The sequence below is a fragment of the Phoca vitulina genome, unplaced genomic scaffold (assembly GCF_004348235.1).
Source record: "Phoca vitulina isolate PV1807 unplaced genomic scaffold, GSC_HSeal_1.0 scaffold47, whole genome shotgun sequence".
Lineage (NCBI taxonomy): Eukaryota > Metazoa > Chordata > Mammalia > Carnivora > Phocidae > Phoca > Phoca vitulina.
This window is the reverse complement of record NW_022589750.1, coordinates 3,442,395-3,462,240: the sequence shown is the minus strand read 5'-3', so window position 1 is coordinate 3,462,240 and position 19,846 is coordinate 3,442,395. Positions and strand designations below refer to the sequence as shown.

Here is a 19,846-nt window from a genome sequence, read left to right as displayed (position 1 = left end):
CATTAGCACTGCTGCCCTAATATCAGTGAATAGCCCCTCAGAGTCCTAGGGGGTTCTAGACTGGGCTAACTGGGACTCTCGAAAGCAGTGTCTGTTTCGTAAAAAGTTGTAAAAACCACACCTGGCCAAGTATCAAGACAAGTTTCTGATTTCAGTTCCATCCACAAACCTTGATGATTTCTTTTCTTGTTAGAGCAGTTTCTCTTGCACCAATAAACCATATTCATGAATGGGATGGAAAGGGAGGAGGTGAGAGATTTTTTTTTCTTAAATAATTGGCAAGAGTTTAAAGAGAGGGAGGAGAAGGCGGCTGACGAAGGTGGATGTGCCGGTCTGAGATCAATGACCTGCTGTTGGAAGGATGGAGAGAAGAGGGGGCTGCTGAGTGGTTTTCACTCTGGGAGGGAAGAGATAACAGATGAGACCAGTCTGTGCCGAATCTGTTCCAGTGGTAAGGCATCTGGACGTCAGAATGCTCCATACAATCTTCTTTGCCTGAAACTACGAAATAGTCACTGCGTCTTACAAACTGGAAATGATCCTGCCGAGAGTGAGCAGCCTGTAACGAACGCGACTCATCACGACAACCGCCATCTTTTGCCACATCCAGAAAATTCAGAAAGCTGCCCGTGTATGTGTAATCGGCCTTTCTTGAGTTTTGACATTTACATTTATTGGTCGCTTTGTTACCGTGCGAGCGTTTGCTGGCAAACAAGACAGGCTCTGCGTTTGAAAGGCGGCAGGATTAAAACAGCCTCCGGTGCTAAGTGCCCAGGGGTTAGCCTGGGAGTTTATACCTTGGTAAGTTCCTGTAGTCTTTCTTTTGTTCCCCATCTTGGCAGAAATTTCAGTTTGCCCGTCTTAAGGTCCCCTTTATTGCACAGGGATGCTAAGTTGCTAGCATATGCGAAGAAAGGCCATTCATCATTTGCCAGCGAGAGAGCCCTCTACGCCTCACTCTTTTCATCTGTACAATGGGGACAAGAACGTGTCTACCTCCTATGAATTAATTCGTAGAAAGAACCTAAACAGTGCCTGGCACATAGTAAGCCTCCAGTTAGCATTAGCTGCTATTATTATAATTATTATAGGCAAAGGCAGCATAGGCATCCTGTTTCCTTCCAGATGATTCCCTGGGTAGAAGGGAGTCAGACAGAACTGGGTTCATATGGCTCAAATATTCCTGCCCATGCTACTTGCTAGTTGTGCGACCTTGGGAAAGTCATATAGCCACCGGGACATTCCTCATCCTTGTGTGGTCAGAGTTTTATAAGGTTGCTCAGAAGGAACGAGATTGTGGGCTTCAAGCCCTAAGCGGTCTCTGGCATAGAGTCGCACGCACATTGTTGAGTGTCTTTCTCCTTCCCTTCCCTCATCTTATTTCCTCTTGGTCTTGACCACAACGTTGGTCTTCCCGAGCAGCCCGGCACCCTTTCCTTGGTAAAGAAGGGCGTGAGCAAAGGTGAGAAGTAAGTGAAGGCTTATATCTCTTGTTTCCTTGGCGGTTCTCCCTTTTCGTGCCCATCTGCTTCACCCTGCTCCCTTCCTGCTCCCCACACCCCCTCCAACCATCACTGCTTACCCTTTCCCATTTCCTCCCTTCCACGGCCCTGGAGTCCTTCTGATGTCCACCGTCCACTGTCGCCACTGTGTTGGACGCATCTGTTAGCTAAATGTACCTCCACAAATCTTGCATCTTGAAGAGTAAGCTAGGCCAGAGGAAATGAGCCATCCTAACCCATGGAGAATGAATCACTGGCAATGAGAATTCGGGTCATTTGTGTGCAGGATGTCCTCGCTGGAAGCCTCAAATTATAACGCAGAGGTGCAACCACATACTTAGACCTCTGAGTGTCTAGAAAACAGCAGGGATGATTTCCTGTGAACACGGCACAGGAAAGAATGTGGGCTTTGAGAGCCCGGCCAACTTTGGATATGCTTCCAGCCTGGATCATAGGAACTGTGACCACAAGAATTTGGGCAAATACATGGCTGACTCTCCCCGAGCTGCAGGGATTGTGATGACTATGACTATGTCATGGGGTGATTATGGTCATTAAACTAGGCAATCCAGTGAAAGTGCCCCCCCATGGTATCTGACACAGAACAGCCACTTGGAATAGCCAGCCTGTCTGTCTGCCTGCCCGCCCTCTTTCCTTCCTTCCTGTTCTCTAGGCTAAAACTTATAGAGAATTGACATTCCTGTGTAATATTGCAAAGGTGTCAATTAATTATTTCTTTATTCCTTTTTTAAAATTGTGGTAGAATACTCATGATGTGAAATTTACCATCTCGGGGATGCCTGGGTGGCTCAGTTGGTGAAGCGTCTGCCTTCGGCTCAGGTCGTGATCTTGGGGTCCTGGGATCGAGTCCCGCGTGGGGCTCCCTGCTCAGTGGGGAGCCTGCTTCTCCCTCTGCCTCTGCTTCTTCCCCGGCTTGTGCTCTTTCTCTCTCTCTCTGTCAAATAAATAAATAAAAATCTTAAAATAAATAAAATAAATTTACCATCTTCATGTTGGTAAGTGTATGGTTCAGTGGTGCGAAGCACATTGACTTCGTTGTATAAAACTAAAACTCTGCACCTGTGTCCCCTCCCCCAGCCGCTGACAACCACCATTCAGCTCTGTCTCTATGAATCTCATTACTCTGGGTGCCTCATATACGGGGAATTGTACAGTATTTTTCTCTTTGTGGTTGGCTTATTTCACTCAGCACAGTGTCCTCAAGGTTCCTCCATGTTGGAGCATGTGACAGGGTTTCCCTTCCTTTTTAAGGCTGAAGAATATCCCATTTTGGTATACGCCATATTTTATGTATCCATTCACCTGTCCGGGGACACTGGGGTTTCTCCTACTGTTTGGCTATTGTGAATAATGATACCATGAACATGGATGTAGAAGATCTATTCCAAGTCCCCACTTTCAGTTCTTTTGGATATACACTCAGAAGTGGAGTTACTGGATCATATGGTAATTCTATTTTTAATTTTTGGGGAAATCACCAGCACCATTTCACATCCCCACCAGCAGTGCACGAGGGTTCCCATTTCTCCTCATCCTCACTAACACTTCTTTTAGTTTTGTTTTGTTTATAATAGCCATTGTAATGGGTGCGAAGTGGTATCTTATTGTGGTTTGGTGTTAAGATTTTTTTACTTGTTGATTTGAGAGAGGGAAGGAGAGTGCGCATGAGCGGGGTGGGGCCGGGCAGAGGGAGAGGGAGAAGCAGACACCCCCATACCCCACAATCCCCCAGCTGAGCAGGGAGCCTGACAGACGTGAGGCTTGATCCCAGGACCCTGAGATCATGACCTGAGCCGAAGGTAGATGCTTAAACGCTTAACCAACTGAACCATGAACCACCCAGGCGCTCCTTATATTGTGGTTTTGATTTGCATTTCCCTATTGTTGAGTGATGTTGAGCATCTTCTCATGTAGCTCTTGGCCATCTGGGTGTCTTCTTTGGAGCAATGTTTATTCAAGTCCCTTGTCCATTTTTTTAAATTTTTTTGTTGTTGTTGTTGCTGTTCTTGAGTTGTAGGAATTCTTTATATATTCTGGATATTGACTCCTCATCAGATATATGACTTGCAAATATTTTCTCCCATTCTGTAGGTTACCTTTGCACTCTCTTGACTGTGATGGGCAGAGTTTTAGATTTTGGTGTAAGTCCACTTTATCTGTTTTTATTTTGTTGCCTGTGCTTTTGGTGTCATTTCCAAGAAATCATTGACAAATCCAGTGTGAGGAAGACTTTCTCTTATGTTTTCTTCTGAGAGTTTTATCACTGAAGCTCTTTACATTGAGGCTCTGATCCATTTTGAATTAATTCTTTGATCCTGAATATTCCTGTCTCCTAATAGCATATGTATTTCCATTTATTTGCCTTCTTTTGTATCCCTCCAAAAGTTGTATTTCATCAAAATTTTGCCTATTTTTAAAGCTTATTTTCTCTTATTATTTTTTTCTTGCTATTATAGGCAGGGTCTTTTTTTTCCAATGCAACTTCTGTTTTTTATTCATATAATGGAACAATAATTAATTTCTGTCTTGTACCAAATTTCTATATTTGTACCAAACCACCTTACCTAATTCTCTTTGTGGTAGCCATGTCTTTGGTTGATTATTTTGGGTTTCTTTTTTTTTTTTTTTTTTTAAAGATTTTATTTATTTATTTGACAGAGAGAGAGATAGCGAGAGCAGGAACGCAAGCAGGGGGAGTGGGAGAGGGAGAAGCAGGCTTCCCGCCGAGCAGGGAGCCCGATGTGGGACTCGATCCCAGGACCCTGGGATCATGACCTGAGCCGAAGGCAGACGCTTAACGACTGAGCCACCCAGGCGCCCTACGCCAGCTCTTTAATCGGCAAAGGTAGAACTCATCGTGAGCCTCAATGAAGGAAATGACATGTGACATATAAACTCTCAGAAACTACCCCACCCACACACTCATCGTGAAGTTACTCGAAATGCTCCAGCTGAGCAAGACATGAGTCAAAATAAAGAACTCATAACTAGGGATGACATAGTTTAAAAACAAAGAAACAAACAAACAAAAATAACCAGCAAGCAATGAAGTAAATCAATCCTAAAGCTGCTGCCTCCCCCCAGACCAAATACTGCCATTTTCAGTTATTACATTTACTGTGAATGTCAACAAGAATTATTGAAAGGATTGTGATGTAGTGTAAAAGTAGGTAATACAAATCTGATCCAGATCTGTATTTTAAAAGAAAATGTAATTTTACAACATTTCGATTAAGAGAAGGGCTAAAATCGCAGGTTCAGAAACAATTTTTAAAAATTATATAGAAATTCTCCGGGGTGCCTGGGTGGCTCAGTTGTTAAGCATCTGCCTTCAGCTCAGGTCATGATCCCAGGGTCCTGGGATCGAGTCCCGCATCGGGCTCCCTGCTCAGCGGGAAGCCTGTTTCTTCCTCTCCCTCTGCTGCCCCCCGCCCCCGCTTGTGCTCTCTCTCTCACTGTGTGTCTCTCTGTCAAATAAATAAAATTAAAAAAAAAATTATATAGAAATTCTAGACCCCGATCTTGGCTAGTAAAATTTTGAATCTGGATTAAAATGAATGATGTTGTCAGAAAGCCTAAATTCACAAAGTTGACACATGAAGAAGTTGAATACTTATACGATAACTTCAAAAGAAATTTAGAAAAGGAGTCTAGAAATAACCTTGAGGAAGAGCCGAGGTCTCACTGATGGACGGCAGAGGTTGACTCCCACCTAAGCAAGAGGGTGCCATGACTCCCCTGGGTCCTAGGCTCAGAGTCTAGTGATAGATTTGCCACTTTTTAATCTGAGCAAGGCCCTTCCCTGCTCAGAGCCTTCATTTTCTTATCTGTAGAATGGGAAGGTTGCACTAGCTGGCCTCCAGGATGCTTTCCTAGTCAAATAGTCTAGTACGTGTGTGTCTTTGAATAATAGAAAACATTACTTTTCAAGCCTGACTGCAGCAGAATCATCCAGGGAGTGTTTTATTTCTTGGCCCAGTCTCAAAGCTATCTGGAATTGGGCCATAGAATTGTTTATGCGAAGAAAGCACACTGATAGCTAATAGATAGCATTTACTGAATGCCACTACTTTTTAAAAACATTTTTCATTAATTTACATTCTGGTTTCTCCTCAGATGATATAAGTGTTTCTCCTCTTACTAAACATTTTCCATCAACTCATTCTGTGCAGCCTTGATCCCTAGTTGACCCCAAGAACACACCTTGCATGCCCTGTCCTTTTAGGCGATGGTCTCAAATGCAAACCAGGCTTCGACTTTTTATGGTAACATTTGGTCATAGGTGTCATCAATGTGCTCCAAAATATACTAACTACTGACTTCTAGATTGCCATCAAAATGAAAACACAGTTTAACTATTCTCACAGAGAGCCCTCAGAGACCCTCCAAGAGCCCCAGAGTTTCTCCACCCTAGTTGAGGAACGTTGGATTAGTGGGGAGGCAGCTAGCCCTGCATTGGCTCACCCACCAGTAACTAGGAACTGTGACCACACGTGAAGTGGGAACTTGAAACAGGGTAATGAAGGACAGCAAGGCATTGAATAACTACCTGGAAGTATGTTCAAAGGATATGTAAGGCTATGGAAAGGGTTTTAGAACTATGGAGGCCATCCACCCAGCTTTCCCTAATGTTAACAACTCACGTGACTTGGTACAGTTACCAAAACCACGAAATGATCATTGGTCAATACTGCTCACAAAATTGTGGACCTTATTAGGATTTTAGCCATCTTCCCCCCATTAACGTCTCCTTTTAGTTCCAGAATTCCATCCAGGATCCCACATTGTGTCTCCTTAATTTCCTCCAATCTGTGGCAGTTCCTCAGTCTTCCCTTTTATGACCTTGACATTCTGGTGAGGACTGGGCAGTTATGTTATAGAATGTTTTCTCATGATTCAATTGTAGTTATGCATTTTTTTGGTAAGAATCCTGCAGAAGTGACATTAGGTCCCTCTCCATGCTTCAGGGGAGATAGGATCTTGAAATGTCTTATTACTGGTAATATTACCTTTGATCATGAGATTAAGGTGGTGGTGGGTTTCTCCACTGTGAAATTATTATTTTTCCCTTGTAATCAATTAATTTCTTAGAGGAAATACTCTGAGACTATGCAAATATCCTGTCCCCTCTCAGAATTTCATCCAGAGATTTTAACATCCATACTGAGGATGGTTATTACTGTGGTGTTTGCCTAATGGTGATTTTTGTATTTTTCTCATTCTGGCCACATTTATTAGTTGGTATTCTGTCATAAAGAAGATCTGTTCCTTCTTTATTTATTCTTTTCTTCAACTGTTTATGACATGAGTGTAGAATCATGGGTATTTATTTCATTCTACAAATTATAGTCCAACACTTTCATTATTTATTTTGTCGTTAAAATTGTCCTGGCTTTGGCCACTGGAAGCTCCTTCAAGCTGGCTCCCGTGTCCTCTGACAGTATCCAGTCACAATACTATTTTCCAAAGTTCCTCCGTTTAATTCTCTCATCCCCTATCCCTTCAATGTGGTTATGTTACTCATTTATAATGCAGTTGGGTTCCTTTGTTTTGTTTGGATTTTTGTCCCCCTGCCCCCCGCAATCCTAGTTGACTTGAGTTATTCTAATTTGGGGTATGTAAAAATCTTGGCTATGGTTCTAAGAGTCAAAGGGATACCTTAAAAATAGCCCCAAAGAAGTGTTGCCTTTCCTCCTCCCCATCTCATTCTCCTCTCCTTTTCACCCCTTTCTTACCCCAGTATCTTTAGTTTCGGGTGTATCCTTCCTGCTTTGATGGCGAGAAATTTTAAAATTAGGTCGCAGAAGAGATTCTGCCTTGAACAGTCACGTGGAGAAGAGCGGGGGCCAGAGAGGGGAGGTCAAACCACAGGGGACCATAGGAAGGGGCAGAGGGAGGAGTGATGCAGGACCAACAGGGGCGGGATCAGTGCAGGACCACATGCCTTGGTGCCTCTGTGATTCCCACCTGTGGAACTAAGGCTTCAAAGCATAGGCCTGGACTATTCCAGAACAGCAGGGAAGCTGTGTGGGTGCCGGCCAGAGCCTGGAGGTATATGCTTCTCCCCCATGAGAGGTAGGCCCTCTACCCCTACCATTCCACAGTGTTTGAGAAATCCTCCAAGAAAGAAGCACCCCTCTCTGCCCCATGTGGGGGCTGCCCAGGACAGTCGGACCCAGGCAGACCTTCGACTAGTCCTGCGCATTTGGGAAGATGATCCTGTCTTGCATCATGGGATCAGGTCAACATGTGAAGAGGAGGTCTCCCTCTGTGCCCTCTGCGGTCACTGCCCCCCCCCCCCCCCCCAGCTCCAGGCCTCCCTGTTCTGCTCAGGGTCCCTAGTAAGGACTCATCCTTACTGGCTCAGAAGAGGAACTTGGAGATGGGGGCAAGCCCGGCTGTTGAATGTTTCCACACGACTCCACCGGTGGGTGAGGGGCATTCCCATTGCAGGCAGCAGCTGGGATTTCACAATAGACGCTCCTCTTAGAAGGTGCTCGGGGAAGCCAGGCCTTGCCTGCCAAGTGTTTGAAAAAAAGACATCATCCCTGGGGAGGGAGGGAGTGCCACCTTCTTCCCTCTTCATCTCCACCCCAAAGCCACTAGGGTTCTGCTGACAAGTCACAAGAAACGGCTGATGACTGACTCATCAAACGGAAATGAGGGTGCCAAAGGACCAGGTGGTGAGCCACGGGGCACTGGGTTAACCCCCAGGGCAGCTCATCTGAGCATCCCCCGGCTGGGCTCCTACCTGCCTTGGCTCCCAGGGCCCAGTGCCTTGGGCAAGTCCAGCCTCTCAGAAAAGCTTGGGGCAAACTCTAGATGGTGTCAGGATGCCCGGGGGGCGGGGGAGCTGGCACACCGGGAACTGTGCCCCGTGCCCTTGGGGCTACCTGGCCCATCTGCGGAGAAGGTCTTGATTGTCTTCAGCGAACCGCGGGGGACACTGAGGCCAGGAGGTGGGAGTCTCGGGGGCCTGGGGAAGGGAAGGAGTGTGGGCCGGCAGGCGTTGGAAGGGTGCTGGGAAGGCTGCTCCCAGAAGCCCCAGGACACTGTGTCCTGACCCCTAAGGACAGCAGTGCAACAGAGGCAGTGTTGGCTGAAAACATTCATTTGCATCTTGTGTTTACAGTGGGACGCAACAGGGCAGGGTGACTCATGCCTGCCTCGTGACACAACCCAATTGTCCCTGGCAGCAGGGACTGGGTGGAGGGGACTTTAAACCCAGTCGGTGTGGTTCAGCCCTTGCTCCAGGCTAGAGATCGCCCAGTTCAGTGAGTAGCGCCCTTCTGTGAGTCCTGATCCCCTCCCTGGAGGGTGGGCAGCTGGTGTAGACAGACGTGGGGGGCTCAAGATCCCTAGCAGCTGGGAAGGTAGGTCTTTTAAAGCAAGATCACGTTACAGCTAATTGAGTCTCCGTTTTGGGGGGTATGAACACGAATTGGTTCTCTTTTTCTTCTGGTAACTGGCATCTTGACTGTACTGAGAGCGCACTGTAGCGGCCAGGACCAGACTCCCTGGGTTCCTATCCTGGCTTTGCCACCTCTTCGCTGTGTGGCCTTGGGCAAGTCGTCCAACTTCTCTGTGCCACAGATGACCCATCTCTCCATCCGCCTCCCCAAAGGTGATCTACCCATCAGCCTCCTACTGCTAACTTCCCCTCCTCCCCGCCCCCCCACCCCAGCCCTCCAGGGCCAAGTATCAGCAGAACAGCTACGGTCCAGCTTTTGTGGCTAGTTCTCACCCCTCCCCCTCCCTACGATGAAGGACTGTGAAATGAAGGACTTGAGGCAGGGGTGGGTGGGCAACATCTGAGCTCCCTCCAAGAACCCACCCTGGGGCTCACGGGGAGAAATCAGCCTGCGGGGCAGAGGGTCCGTTGATGCCATCCATCCGACCAACCATCCATGCCCCAAAGTCATCCTTTTGAAGGTGCCTGAGCTTCCAGCTTCTGCAACGGATACTGGTAGCCCTGAGTCTGGGTAAGACTAAGCTGGAGAGGGTCTTGTATTGGGGCTCCACTGGAGGCAGAAGGCTGAGGCCTCATCACTAGGGTCCGTTCCCAGGACGCACACCCATGGCAGGCGAGGCAGGGGCCGGAAAGCTTGGAATCTGCCCCGTCTGGCTCAGTGGCATTGGACTCATTGCCTGGGCCACCCGTGGAGGAGTCCGCAGACAAAAGGCCCAAAGGTGTACTGGGAAAGTTGCCCTGGAAGGGCCCAGGGACATCTTTGGGCTGCCAGATGCCGCCCACGGAAACACCCAGCATGCACGGCCCTGAATCCCCAGTGAGAGGTTTTTCTGAGTTCAGTCTGCCACCTCAACAGCCGGGAGGTGGGGGACCTGGCCTTCTGTTCCAGTGTCTCAGTCCTTGGCAGGCTCGTCCCTGCACCCAGACTTTTGCATATGCTGTCTCTTCTTTCTGGAATGTTCTTCCCCTCACTTCTCGATTCCTCGTCCGGCTTCAAGGTCCCTTTGGGGAGGCATCCTGATGACCTAGTGTGGGCTCCCCATTTGGCCTGCCCCCAGCACCATCCATCTTCACAGCGTCACCTTCTGTGCCGACTTCTTTCTTGGTCTATTGAACTGTTCAGTGTTAATGTCTGACGCCAAGGAGCACAGCCCAGCGGGGACATCACTGAGGTGGGGAGACGCTGGACAGCTCACAGAGGGCTGATGGTTCCCCGGGTACGTGGTTCCTCCCGGGCTGGGGAAGTAGGAGGATTTGCCTACGTGGGGCCCCCGCGAGCCAGGGGTTCCAGTCACGCAGCTGGGTCCGCGTTTGGATTTCGCAGTTTTGCATGTCGTTTGCATGGCTCAGCTCTGAGCTCCGTGCTTCTGCTTGTGGTTTCCTGGTCTGTCCCCAGTTCCACAGAGCTGGACCACTGCTTCCTCGGCTCCTCTCCAGGACCTGGCCTGACGGGCCAGCGACTGGATCTGCCTGGAAGGGGTGAATGCGGGAAAGTGGGAGTGTGCCAAAGCCCGTGGCAGGATGGCTTTTGTGTCTCGAGAGCACGCTTGGCACATCCCCTGGGGCATTCTTCCCGTGATTCTGATGTTTGTCCAGGAGTCCTCCTGCCCACTGGGGTCTGGCTTCTCTTGGGCACTCATGGGGACATTGCCACTGCCCCCGTCCACCTCGCCGCGTCCCGCCCTGACCCTCACTGCCTGCATTGCTGTGCTGTTGGGCCCCAGTGACTGTGAGCTCCCCACCTCCGTGCTGTGCTCTGGGCACCGGAGCTATGGCAGGGCTGATCGAGCTGGGCTGCGAGCGCCCACGGACTCTGCCGTCCGCTCCGCTAGGCCATTTGCTCCCCCAGCCTGGGGCTCTCCCGGCTGACCGGCGTCTGTCCTCCGTGCAGGCGATGACTCAGGATGCAGCCAGGGGCCACGACATGCACGGAGGACCGTATCCAGCATGCCCTGGAGCGCTGCCTACATGGGCTCAGCCTCAGCCGCTGCTCCACCTCCTGGTCAGGTAGGTCTGGGGGCGCAGGGGTGGGGCCCAAGAAAGCCCCGGGGGCTACAGCGAGCACTGGAGCGCATACAGAGCCCGCAGGTTTGGGTTCCAGGCCCGTGTGTGGGACCTCCCGTGGGCCGGTGCTCAGCACAGCACCTGATAGAGAGTAGCCCGTCAGAATGTGGCAGTCTGTCTGTCCTCCCCTGACATCTTCCTCCTCCTCCTCAGGGCTGTATCTTGCTTTCTCTGCATGTGCCAGAAGCACAGCTCCTTGAAAAGGTATTGGTCCTGCTTAGAGAAACCACAGCTGCTGGGGCACCTGGGTGGCTCAGTCGTTAAGTGTCTGCCTTCGGCTCAGGTCATGATCCCAGGGTCCTGGGATCGAGCTCCGCATCGGGCTCCCTGCTCTGCGGGAAGCCTGCTTCTCCCTCTCCCACTCCCCCTGCTGTGTTCCCTCTCTTGCTATGTCTCTCTCTGTCAAATAAATAAATAAAATCTTAAAAAAAAAAAAAAAAAAAACCACAGCTGCTGATTCCAAAAGAACAGCTAAGAATTTGTAGATGGCTCCCCCCAGAGTTCTGTTTAGTTGGTTTCTGGTTCCTTCCAGAACCCCATCTCCTTTTTCCCTGCAGGACAAGGGGGAATGTCAGCCGAGCTTCAGGGAGCGGGAGGCTTCCATGTTTCCCAGGACTGAGAAACGGGCTTATCTGCAGGCTGGGGCAATTGCATCTCTGAAGACTGGTGCCTACTTGTAATAATTTCTCATGCTTCTGAGATTGTGCACATCCCATGTCTCACTTGCCTCTCTAACTATCCCAAGAGATAGGTAGCCACTGCTCCTTGAACTCACCTGGTTCTTTCCCTGGTTCCTTCCTACCTCAGGACCTTTGCACTTGCTGCCTGGAACTCTTCCCTCAGAACCGCACATAGCTAGCTCCTTCTCATCCAGGTCTCAGCCCAAGTGTCACCTCCTCTGAGAGGCTTTCCTTGGTCTTTGGGATTACACAGATCTAGATTAAAACTGCCTCTCTCTGGCTGCTGTCACCTCACACAAGTCGCTTAACCTCCCAGGAACCCCACCCGCCTCGGCCATGAAGTGAGAGTAGCGACAACAGGGGCCACTTCCTGAAGGGAGGATGGGAGACTCCGTGGGGCAGAGTGTACAAGAGCATAGCACCTTATCGGCACACAGGTGCTCAGTAAATGGTAGTTTGCTTCCTGCCTAGGGTTTGATGGAGCCTAAGCCTATAGAATGGAGTGTGTGGGGGGGGGGCATCATTAAGTAAAAGAAGACAAAAATATCTGACTTTGGCCAATTTTACAAAACCCCGTGTCCACATGAAAACACTGTTAGGGTCTCCCCAACCTTGGAAGGAGCCGGTGCACCTGCAGGTGCGCGGAGCTCAAGTTCCACGAAACTCACGGCTGGTTCCCTTCCCGCCTCGCCCCTACTGCTCTGACCTCCACTACGCGCACGCGTGCACACACACACGGGCCCCCATGACCACCCCTTTAATTTCTAGGGGTTTGCCCTTGCTGACTGCGGGGAAACAGAGACCGACACAGTAAGGAAGTCTGGGGAAGTTACAGAATGACCAAGTGCCCACTCTGGCTTTCAAAAGATGAAGGCATGGAGCTTACCCCTTTCCTGCGCTCCCCTGCCAGGCAGTCCTGGGAAAGCCCCACGGCGGGAGAGACTTGCTCTTGCTTCTGGGGGAGCGGCGCGAGCCACGGCTGTTCTCCTCCTCCTTCTAGCACTCTCTGCCTCTGCGCTCCTTCTCTGCACCTTGCAGGTTCCAGCACCCCTGTGGGAAAGCGGGGACAGGGGAGGCTGTGGAAGAACCATAGCTTCCCGGCCCATCTCTGTGTCTCTTGCAGGACTAAGACACTTGTCTCGATGAGGCATGACAGAGATGACTGTTGATCCAGAGTTTTCTCAGACTCTTACTTTATAGCAAGGAGTGCCCCCGTGCAATCCCCGCGGGGATTCCCGCTGCTCTCCAAACCTGAGCTGAACTCGCCTCTCTGCCTTTCCAGCTGGCCTGTGTCTCAACTGCTGGAGCCTGCAGGAGCTGGTCAGCAGGGACCCGGGCCACTTCCTCATCCTCCTGGAGCAGATCCTGCAGAAAACCCGAGAGGTGAGCGCCGGCCGGGGACCGAAGACGCAAGGGAAAGGTCCCCACGGAGTGTCCGTTCTGGGGTGCTTGGCCCGGCGTGGGGCTTGGCAAAGGCACTGGGAACCCCTGACTTTTCTGTTCCAGCACTGCTTGTGGATTGAAGGTTTCTGACTAGAAAGGAGGGGGGAAGCTCTCCCGAATTCCTTTCCTTGAAAAGATCCATAAAAGTAGACACAGAAGAGAAAAGTGATTAAACTGAGACCCTGTCTAACAGTAGGTCCATAATAAATAGGCTTTTATGACTAAGAAGAGGGGTGTGTTTGAGGCTCAGCTGGGCTGGTCTTCCAGAACAGCTGGGAATCCCTACAGAGGATGCTGGCTCTCATATAAAGAATTCTTAAGTGTTTTTTTTTTTTTTCTTTCTTTCTTTCTTTTTTTTTAAATACATGAATGAGTTGGAAGACATGTGACTGTCTCAGCTGTCCCTGGAAAGTCTTGTTTTATCAAGACGCCCAAGGTCCCAGTTCTGGTCCCACCATTTACCTGGTGCTGTTAGACCCTGATCACAAGCAGACCAACTCAGAAAAGCTAAACCACCTTTGGGGTATTTACTTTATAAACACAAATATCAACTACCTTGTAACAATAGGGGAGGGCTTATAGAAGGGATGGGGCAGCAGGTGTATTGGACACGTGGTCTGTTCAGGGTAAAGAAAAGGAGAATTCTCAATTTGAGCCTGTGGAGCCCAGCACAGATGGTGGGACTTTCTCTGCATCTTCAACGCCCACGAGTTCCAGAAGGGGCTGAGACCTTTAGCATGTTGACCAAAGAATTCTAAATCACGTATGTAGTGTGGTGGGTGGGTCAAAGGGATGATGCACCGAAGAATACATAGACCTTGGAAAAAAATATGGAAAAAATGTTGCCTCAGTTACAATAAAACAGATGCAAATTAAAACTGTAATGAGACAGTCTTTGCCTAGCAAATTAGCAAAAAAATTATAACGAGCAATGCAGGGAAGGGTAGAGTGAAACCCGTGCTTTTGTATACAAGTATGGCATATTAAAATTGGCACCATCCTTCTGGAAAGCAACTTGGCAATGAGCTTCAAAGATCAGAAATATGTTTATAGTCTTTGATCCGTTGATCCCACTTCTTGAACTCGAACCTAGAGAAGTAATCCAAATTATGGAAAAAGGTAATGTGCACAGAGTAATGTGCATTGCAAAAAGATTTAAAACAGCTGGACGATAATCTCAAATGTCCAAAATGAAGCTAATAAATGACGGAGGTCTAGCAGAAGAAATATTACACAGGTAATAAAAAGATGGGCATTGTCCAACGGCATAAACAAATTTTAAGGTACAAAAAAATTGCATCAGTAAGATTTATTAAATGGTTTAGTGAAAATTGACTAAACATTTGGAAAAATTCAGAGTGCGTTTCCTAGCGCATACCATACAGCAGATGGCATTCTAAGTGGATTAAAGATTTACATTTATGAAAACGAAGCTTCAGAGAAAAGAAGAAAAAAGATATATGAATATTTACATGGTGCTTGCATGCCAAAGCAAAAACCTATAAGGGAAAAAACTGAACACTTCTAATATCGGGACTTCAGGGAAAAAATCTATAAAATTAAAAGATACGCAACAGGGGCACCTGGGTGGCTCAGTCAGTTAATCGTCTGCCTTTGGCTCAGGTCATGATCCCAGCATCCTGGGATCGGGCCCCATGTTGGGTTCCCGGCTCAGCAGGGAGCCCGCTTCTCCCTCCCCCCACTGCTCATGCTCTCTGTTGCTATCTCTCTCTCTCTCTCTCTCTAATAAATTTAAAAATCTTAAAAAAAAAGATACCACAAATTAAAAAAAAATCTTTATAACAGAAATAAAAAGGAACTGCATAACTAGGAGCGGGGGAAAAGGCGGTCTTAGAGATGATGTAGCAAAACAGAAATTCATTTGTAATAATAATAATAGGTAAGAAGCATGAGGAGTAAAAATATACACACTATGATTTACACGTTTGCAGAGGAAAATACGTAGAGGAAAAATGGTGTCAGGAGAATCGTTGCGACATCAGCTGTGGTCGCTTTTGGAGGGGGGATATTGTGAGTGCTTTTTTTTTTTTTTTAACTTGTATTTCCCAAATTTTTGCCTAGTGCTTACATTACTTTTCCCCATAAGCAAGAAAGAAAAGAAAGGACAGAACGAGAAAGCGCTGCTCTGTTCTGCACCTGTGATGAGCCTCACGCTCCTCTCCTGTCCTGTCCACAGGTCCAAGAGAAGGGCACCTATGACCTTCTCGCCCCCCTGGCCCTGCTCTTCTACTCCACTGTCCTCTGCGTAAGTTCCAGCGCCGGCCAGCAGGGGGAGGTGGGAGGGGCCCCGGAGGGGCGGCCTCACCCCTCCAGAGACAAGCCGGGACCCTTGAAACGGGTGTCAGCCCTCTGATGGCTTCCGAGCGGCCCCCGTGAGAGGCCTCCAGAACTCCATGCAGGACGCCATGGTGCCTGGCACCTCCGGGTTCCCGTGGGGGCCTGCCGTCCCCGGCCTGTTCACGAGGCGTGACACAGGTCCTGCTGAGAGATTTTCGGTCCACCCCATTCTGTACCCCAGGAGTCAGTTCACCCGGGTGAGCATCCTGTCTTCACCAGACCGGTGGCACCAAATGACCGCACCTACGCGGGAGCCAGTCCACTTCCAAGCATAGACCTTTGCCTCCCGTGGGGATGTGTAAATACAGGTGGTTCAGGCACTGAAGACCACTCCCCCAAGTGAGTGGTAGCAATGGCACCATTAGACTGACCTCCCCGGTGACAGCTTTTCAGAGAGGCGCTCTTACGTATTGGGTATTATGTGTGGTGAAAACATGGCCCTTAAGGTAGAGGGGCCCCCCGGGTGCCATCTTGCCCATCCGTAACTCACTCCCAGTGGTAACTTCCGGTTCTTTCTGACCTTGTCCCGGGACAAACTGCCGCCAGGAACAGAGTGCCTTCTGTGGCACGTTCCAGAAAGGAGCAGGGTCTGTTCTGGAATATCAGTGAGCTCTCTCTCACCCAGACCTCTCTGCTCGCTGCTCCCTTTTCCATCCAGACGCCACACTTCCCACCCGATTCAGATCTCCTTCTGAAAGCAGCCAGAACCTACCACCGGTTCCTAACCTGGCCTGTCCCGTACTGCAGCATCTACCAGGAGCTGCTCACCTTCATCGATGCTGAACTCAAGGCCCCAGGTGAGTGTTGGTGTGGCAGGCGCATGGGGCCTTCATGGTGCACAAAGGATCCAATGGCTGACAGAAGTGAACACAGGCGGTAACTCAAGGAGGAATTCTTAGGGGAAGCTGAGCAGGGGTTCAAGGCAAGGAGACCCCAGTGCATGGTCTGTGCCTGTGCTCTGGCTTGCCAAAGGGTCTCCGAGACTGCCCAGGTCAGACAGAGGGGCCCCCACAATCCTGACAAGAGGCCTTTGCTTGTCCTCTTTGCCTCAGGAGCAAATGGGGAAACGCGTGTGTGGATCGATTCAGTTCTGGTCAGGGGAGTGACCGGGGCTAGGAATGGACGGGTTGATGGGCGCCATGACAGGTATGGACAAGGGCCTGGGGCCAAGTTTTCACACGTGGGGTCTGGAAAGGAGGAATTCTTGAAAAATTGCAAGTGCTCTAATAAATACGAAAATGAGGGCCCAGCAAACTGTTCTAGAGCAAGAGAAAACCTAAGTAGGTAAGATTTACGGCAAGGTGGCCTGAGAGAGTAATTCATCAATGTCAGTAGCTCAAAGAAATAATGTCACATAAACATCCTGATAGATGCCCTTAACACATTTAATAAAAGTCAACATCCATCCCTAATATTCAAAACCCTTCTAATATATGGATACTATTAACACGTGGCAGTATTCTTCTTAACAGCCCACCGTGAAATGCTAGAGGCATTTCCATTTAAGTCAGTAACCTTCCTCCTTGTGCTTATGGGGATTTTGCCTAGGCAAAAAGGCAAAAATAAAGAATATTTCTTCTTCCAGAGAAGATAACATTGTAATTATGCAGAGATCAAACAATTACTTATCTGTCAAGACTAACAGAATCACCCAAAGAACTGACAGACCTAGTAAACAGGTAGCTAATGGCATTAACCAGTAAGGGAACATAGTGATGGGGGGAAAAAAACATCTGTAATAGCAACTAAACATATAAAAGAAGTAAAGAGATATGTGAATTACCTACATAGAGAAACAAACTTAAGGATAAATAATTTAAGAGATGTGTTGCCAGACTGAGTCAGTATTGTAGTAACAGCAGGTGTTATAGAAATAAATACAACTGTGATAAAAAAAATACCAACCATATCTTTTAAAATTTACCAAAATAGATAAAGTCTGTCTGAAAGAATAAATGCTCTCCAGTAACATTTATTTATGCATTTATCATGTATGTATTGATGCATTCTTACAGGAGAAGAATGGGGTATTTCCCATACTAGGTCTTTGAAGGTTGTAACTATAACTATAAGGCTATAGATATTAAAATAGTGCACTCTTGGGGCGCCTGGGTGGCTCAGTTGGTTGGGCGACTGCCTTCGGCTCCTGGAGTCCCAGGATTGAGTCCCGCATTGGGCTCCCTGATCCCTCTGACCCTCTTCCCTCTTGTGCTCTCTGTCTCTCATTCTCTCTCTCAAATAAATAAATAAAATCTTAAAAAAATAAAAATAAAAAAAATAAAATAGTGCACTGTTGGTATAAGAATAGGTAAGTTAATGGAACAACATAGAATGGCTAGAAACAGGTTAAATATATAAAGATTTGTTATATGACCAAGTGGCATCCTGAAACCAGTGATGAATCAAATCGGTCATTTGATAAATGGTATCAGGACCATTGAAAGACCATTAAAACTGAGTTACAGTTCTATCTCAAAAAAAAAAAAAAAAATTAAGAGTTCTGTCTCAAACATAAAATAAATTTCAGGTAGATTAAAAGTTGAAGTGTGGAAAACGAGACCACGAATGTAATAGAAGAGAAGTAGGTTACATGAACCACCTAGAGTAGAGAAGAGATACCAAACAGCCACCCCCTCCCCCAGGCAAAAATGATAAAAGATAAGGCTGACAGATTTGAGAGCATAAAATTTAAAGCTTTTATATAGCTATTCAATCATTAAAGATATAGATACAGAGGTACCGAGGGCAAAAGATGTCGAGTCACTTGCTGAGTTAGAAAGCAGGTCCCCAGAATACTATGTATATTATAAATCTCATTTTTGGGGTTTTTTTTTTTTTTTCTCTTTTAAAATTTGTACAGGTACCAGACCCTGTTTAGTGCCCACAGCACTTAGTTCTCATCATACACATTGAACACACACAGGACCGGAGTACCAAATCTTATTCCCCAACAATTGCTAGAACCCTAGAGAGCTCAGGACTGCGGCTGTGTGTGTAAATTCCTTTGCAGGGATTCCTGACTTCCTTCCCCAATCATCTGATATGTCTCCTCCCAGCCAATCAGCTGAGCTGTCCTCCCCCAAACATTCAGCCTAGCTGTCTCCTCCCAGCCAATCAGTGGGTCTGTCTTCTCCCAACCAATCAGCTTATCCGTCTCCTGCCAACCAATCCGCTGATCTGTGGGCCCACCAATCAGCCGTCTGCGGTTACAAAGGCGCAGGGCCCGGCACAAGTTAGGGTTGGCCGGCCCCAAAGCCCACCTGTTCCTGGGACCTCACTGCGTGGTAGAGACTTGGGTGCAAGAATTTAGAAAACCAGGAGGCCCCGAGGAGAAGGTGCTGGACGAGGACAGGTGCTCAGGCACGTGATGAATAGACAGTTTGCCAGTCTTAACTTTGCAAGGTGCGCCAGGTGAACCAGCCAGTTCAGGGTTAATCTCTTCCATTCCCTTCCTTCCAACTCCTCCCCCAAACCAACGGGTCTGCATTGCGTCTGGGCTTCTCGCTGGTGACCAGAATTCCTTTAACAAGAAGGCGAAGCTTTTCTTCCCTTCTATAATGTAGGCAGAAAGGATTCAAACTGCAGATACCTTGGCGGGGCCTTCAGTGGCTAAGCAAAGATCCAAGTGACTCTTTCTTACTTTGAAATGGGTACGGGTGGGAGATGTAGGGCTGGGGGAGGCTGTCACCTGCACGCGGGGAGACCGCCTCCCAATGTCAGGTAGAACCAGCTGGCTCTTCTCCACTGAATGCACGCTATGCCTTGAGATATTTGGGGGGCGGGCAGCTGAGCGGGGACTCTGTTCTGGGCAGCCCAGTGAGCATGGAGGGCGGGCTGTGGAGGGTGAGGGCCTGACACTGGGACGGCGGCCTTCCAAGCCTGGGGGACAAGAACCAGGCAGAGCAACAATGGGAGCCGTTGATGGGATGAGGGCTCTTGCACTCAGAGTAGAGGACCCCAGGAAGCCCGGTCACTCGCTGCTGAGAGCCTTCCCCTCGACATTGCCCCGGGGACCGTGTGACACTTCAGATGTCCCGGTGATGAAGAAGGCCAACACCCGGGTGGAGAGACTGCCTGTGCTATCAACTCATCCTCTTCCAGGGAAAGCAGAACCGAAATAGGAAATCACGGACCCTTTCGCACATCAGTTACTTTCAAACAGTTAAAAAAAAAAACCACCCTCACCCGGATGAACATGTAGCGAGTCTTCATCAAAGACGCTGAGCTCGTTACCGACGGAACCGGCGAGATGGCAGAGCTGGTTTAAAGGAGGGTATGAGAGCCTGATAGAAGTTTCTCGATAAGCC

The 19,846-nt window shown here is 48.5% G+C and overlaps 1 protein-coding gene across 4 annotated transcripts in view; it reads left to right on the top strand.

The window, feature by feature from the left end:
- PIK3R5 (phosphoinositide-3-kinase regulatory subunit 5) overlaps positions 1–19,846 on the top strand; it is a 61,995-nt gene that overhangs the window by 29,250 nt on the left and 12,899 nt on the right. For 2 of the 4 annotated variants that reach the window (XM_032431928.1, XM_032431925.1), the window contains exons 2-5: positions 10,886–11,001; positions 13,021–13,121; positions 15,379–15,447; positions 16,198–16,336. In XM_032431928.1, coding sequence (XP_032287819.1) covers positions 10,899–11,001; positions 13,021–13,121; positions 15,379–15,447; positions 16,198–16,336 — 412 coding nt within the window. In that variant the 5' untranslated portion in view covers positions 10,886–10,898. The other 2 variants (XM_032431926.1, XM_032431927.1) reach the window with 2 other exon arrangements.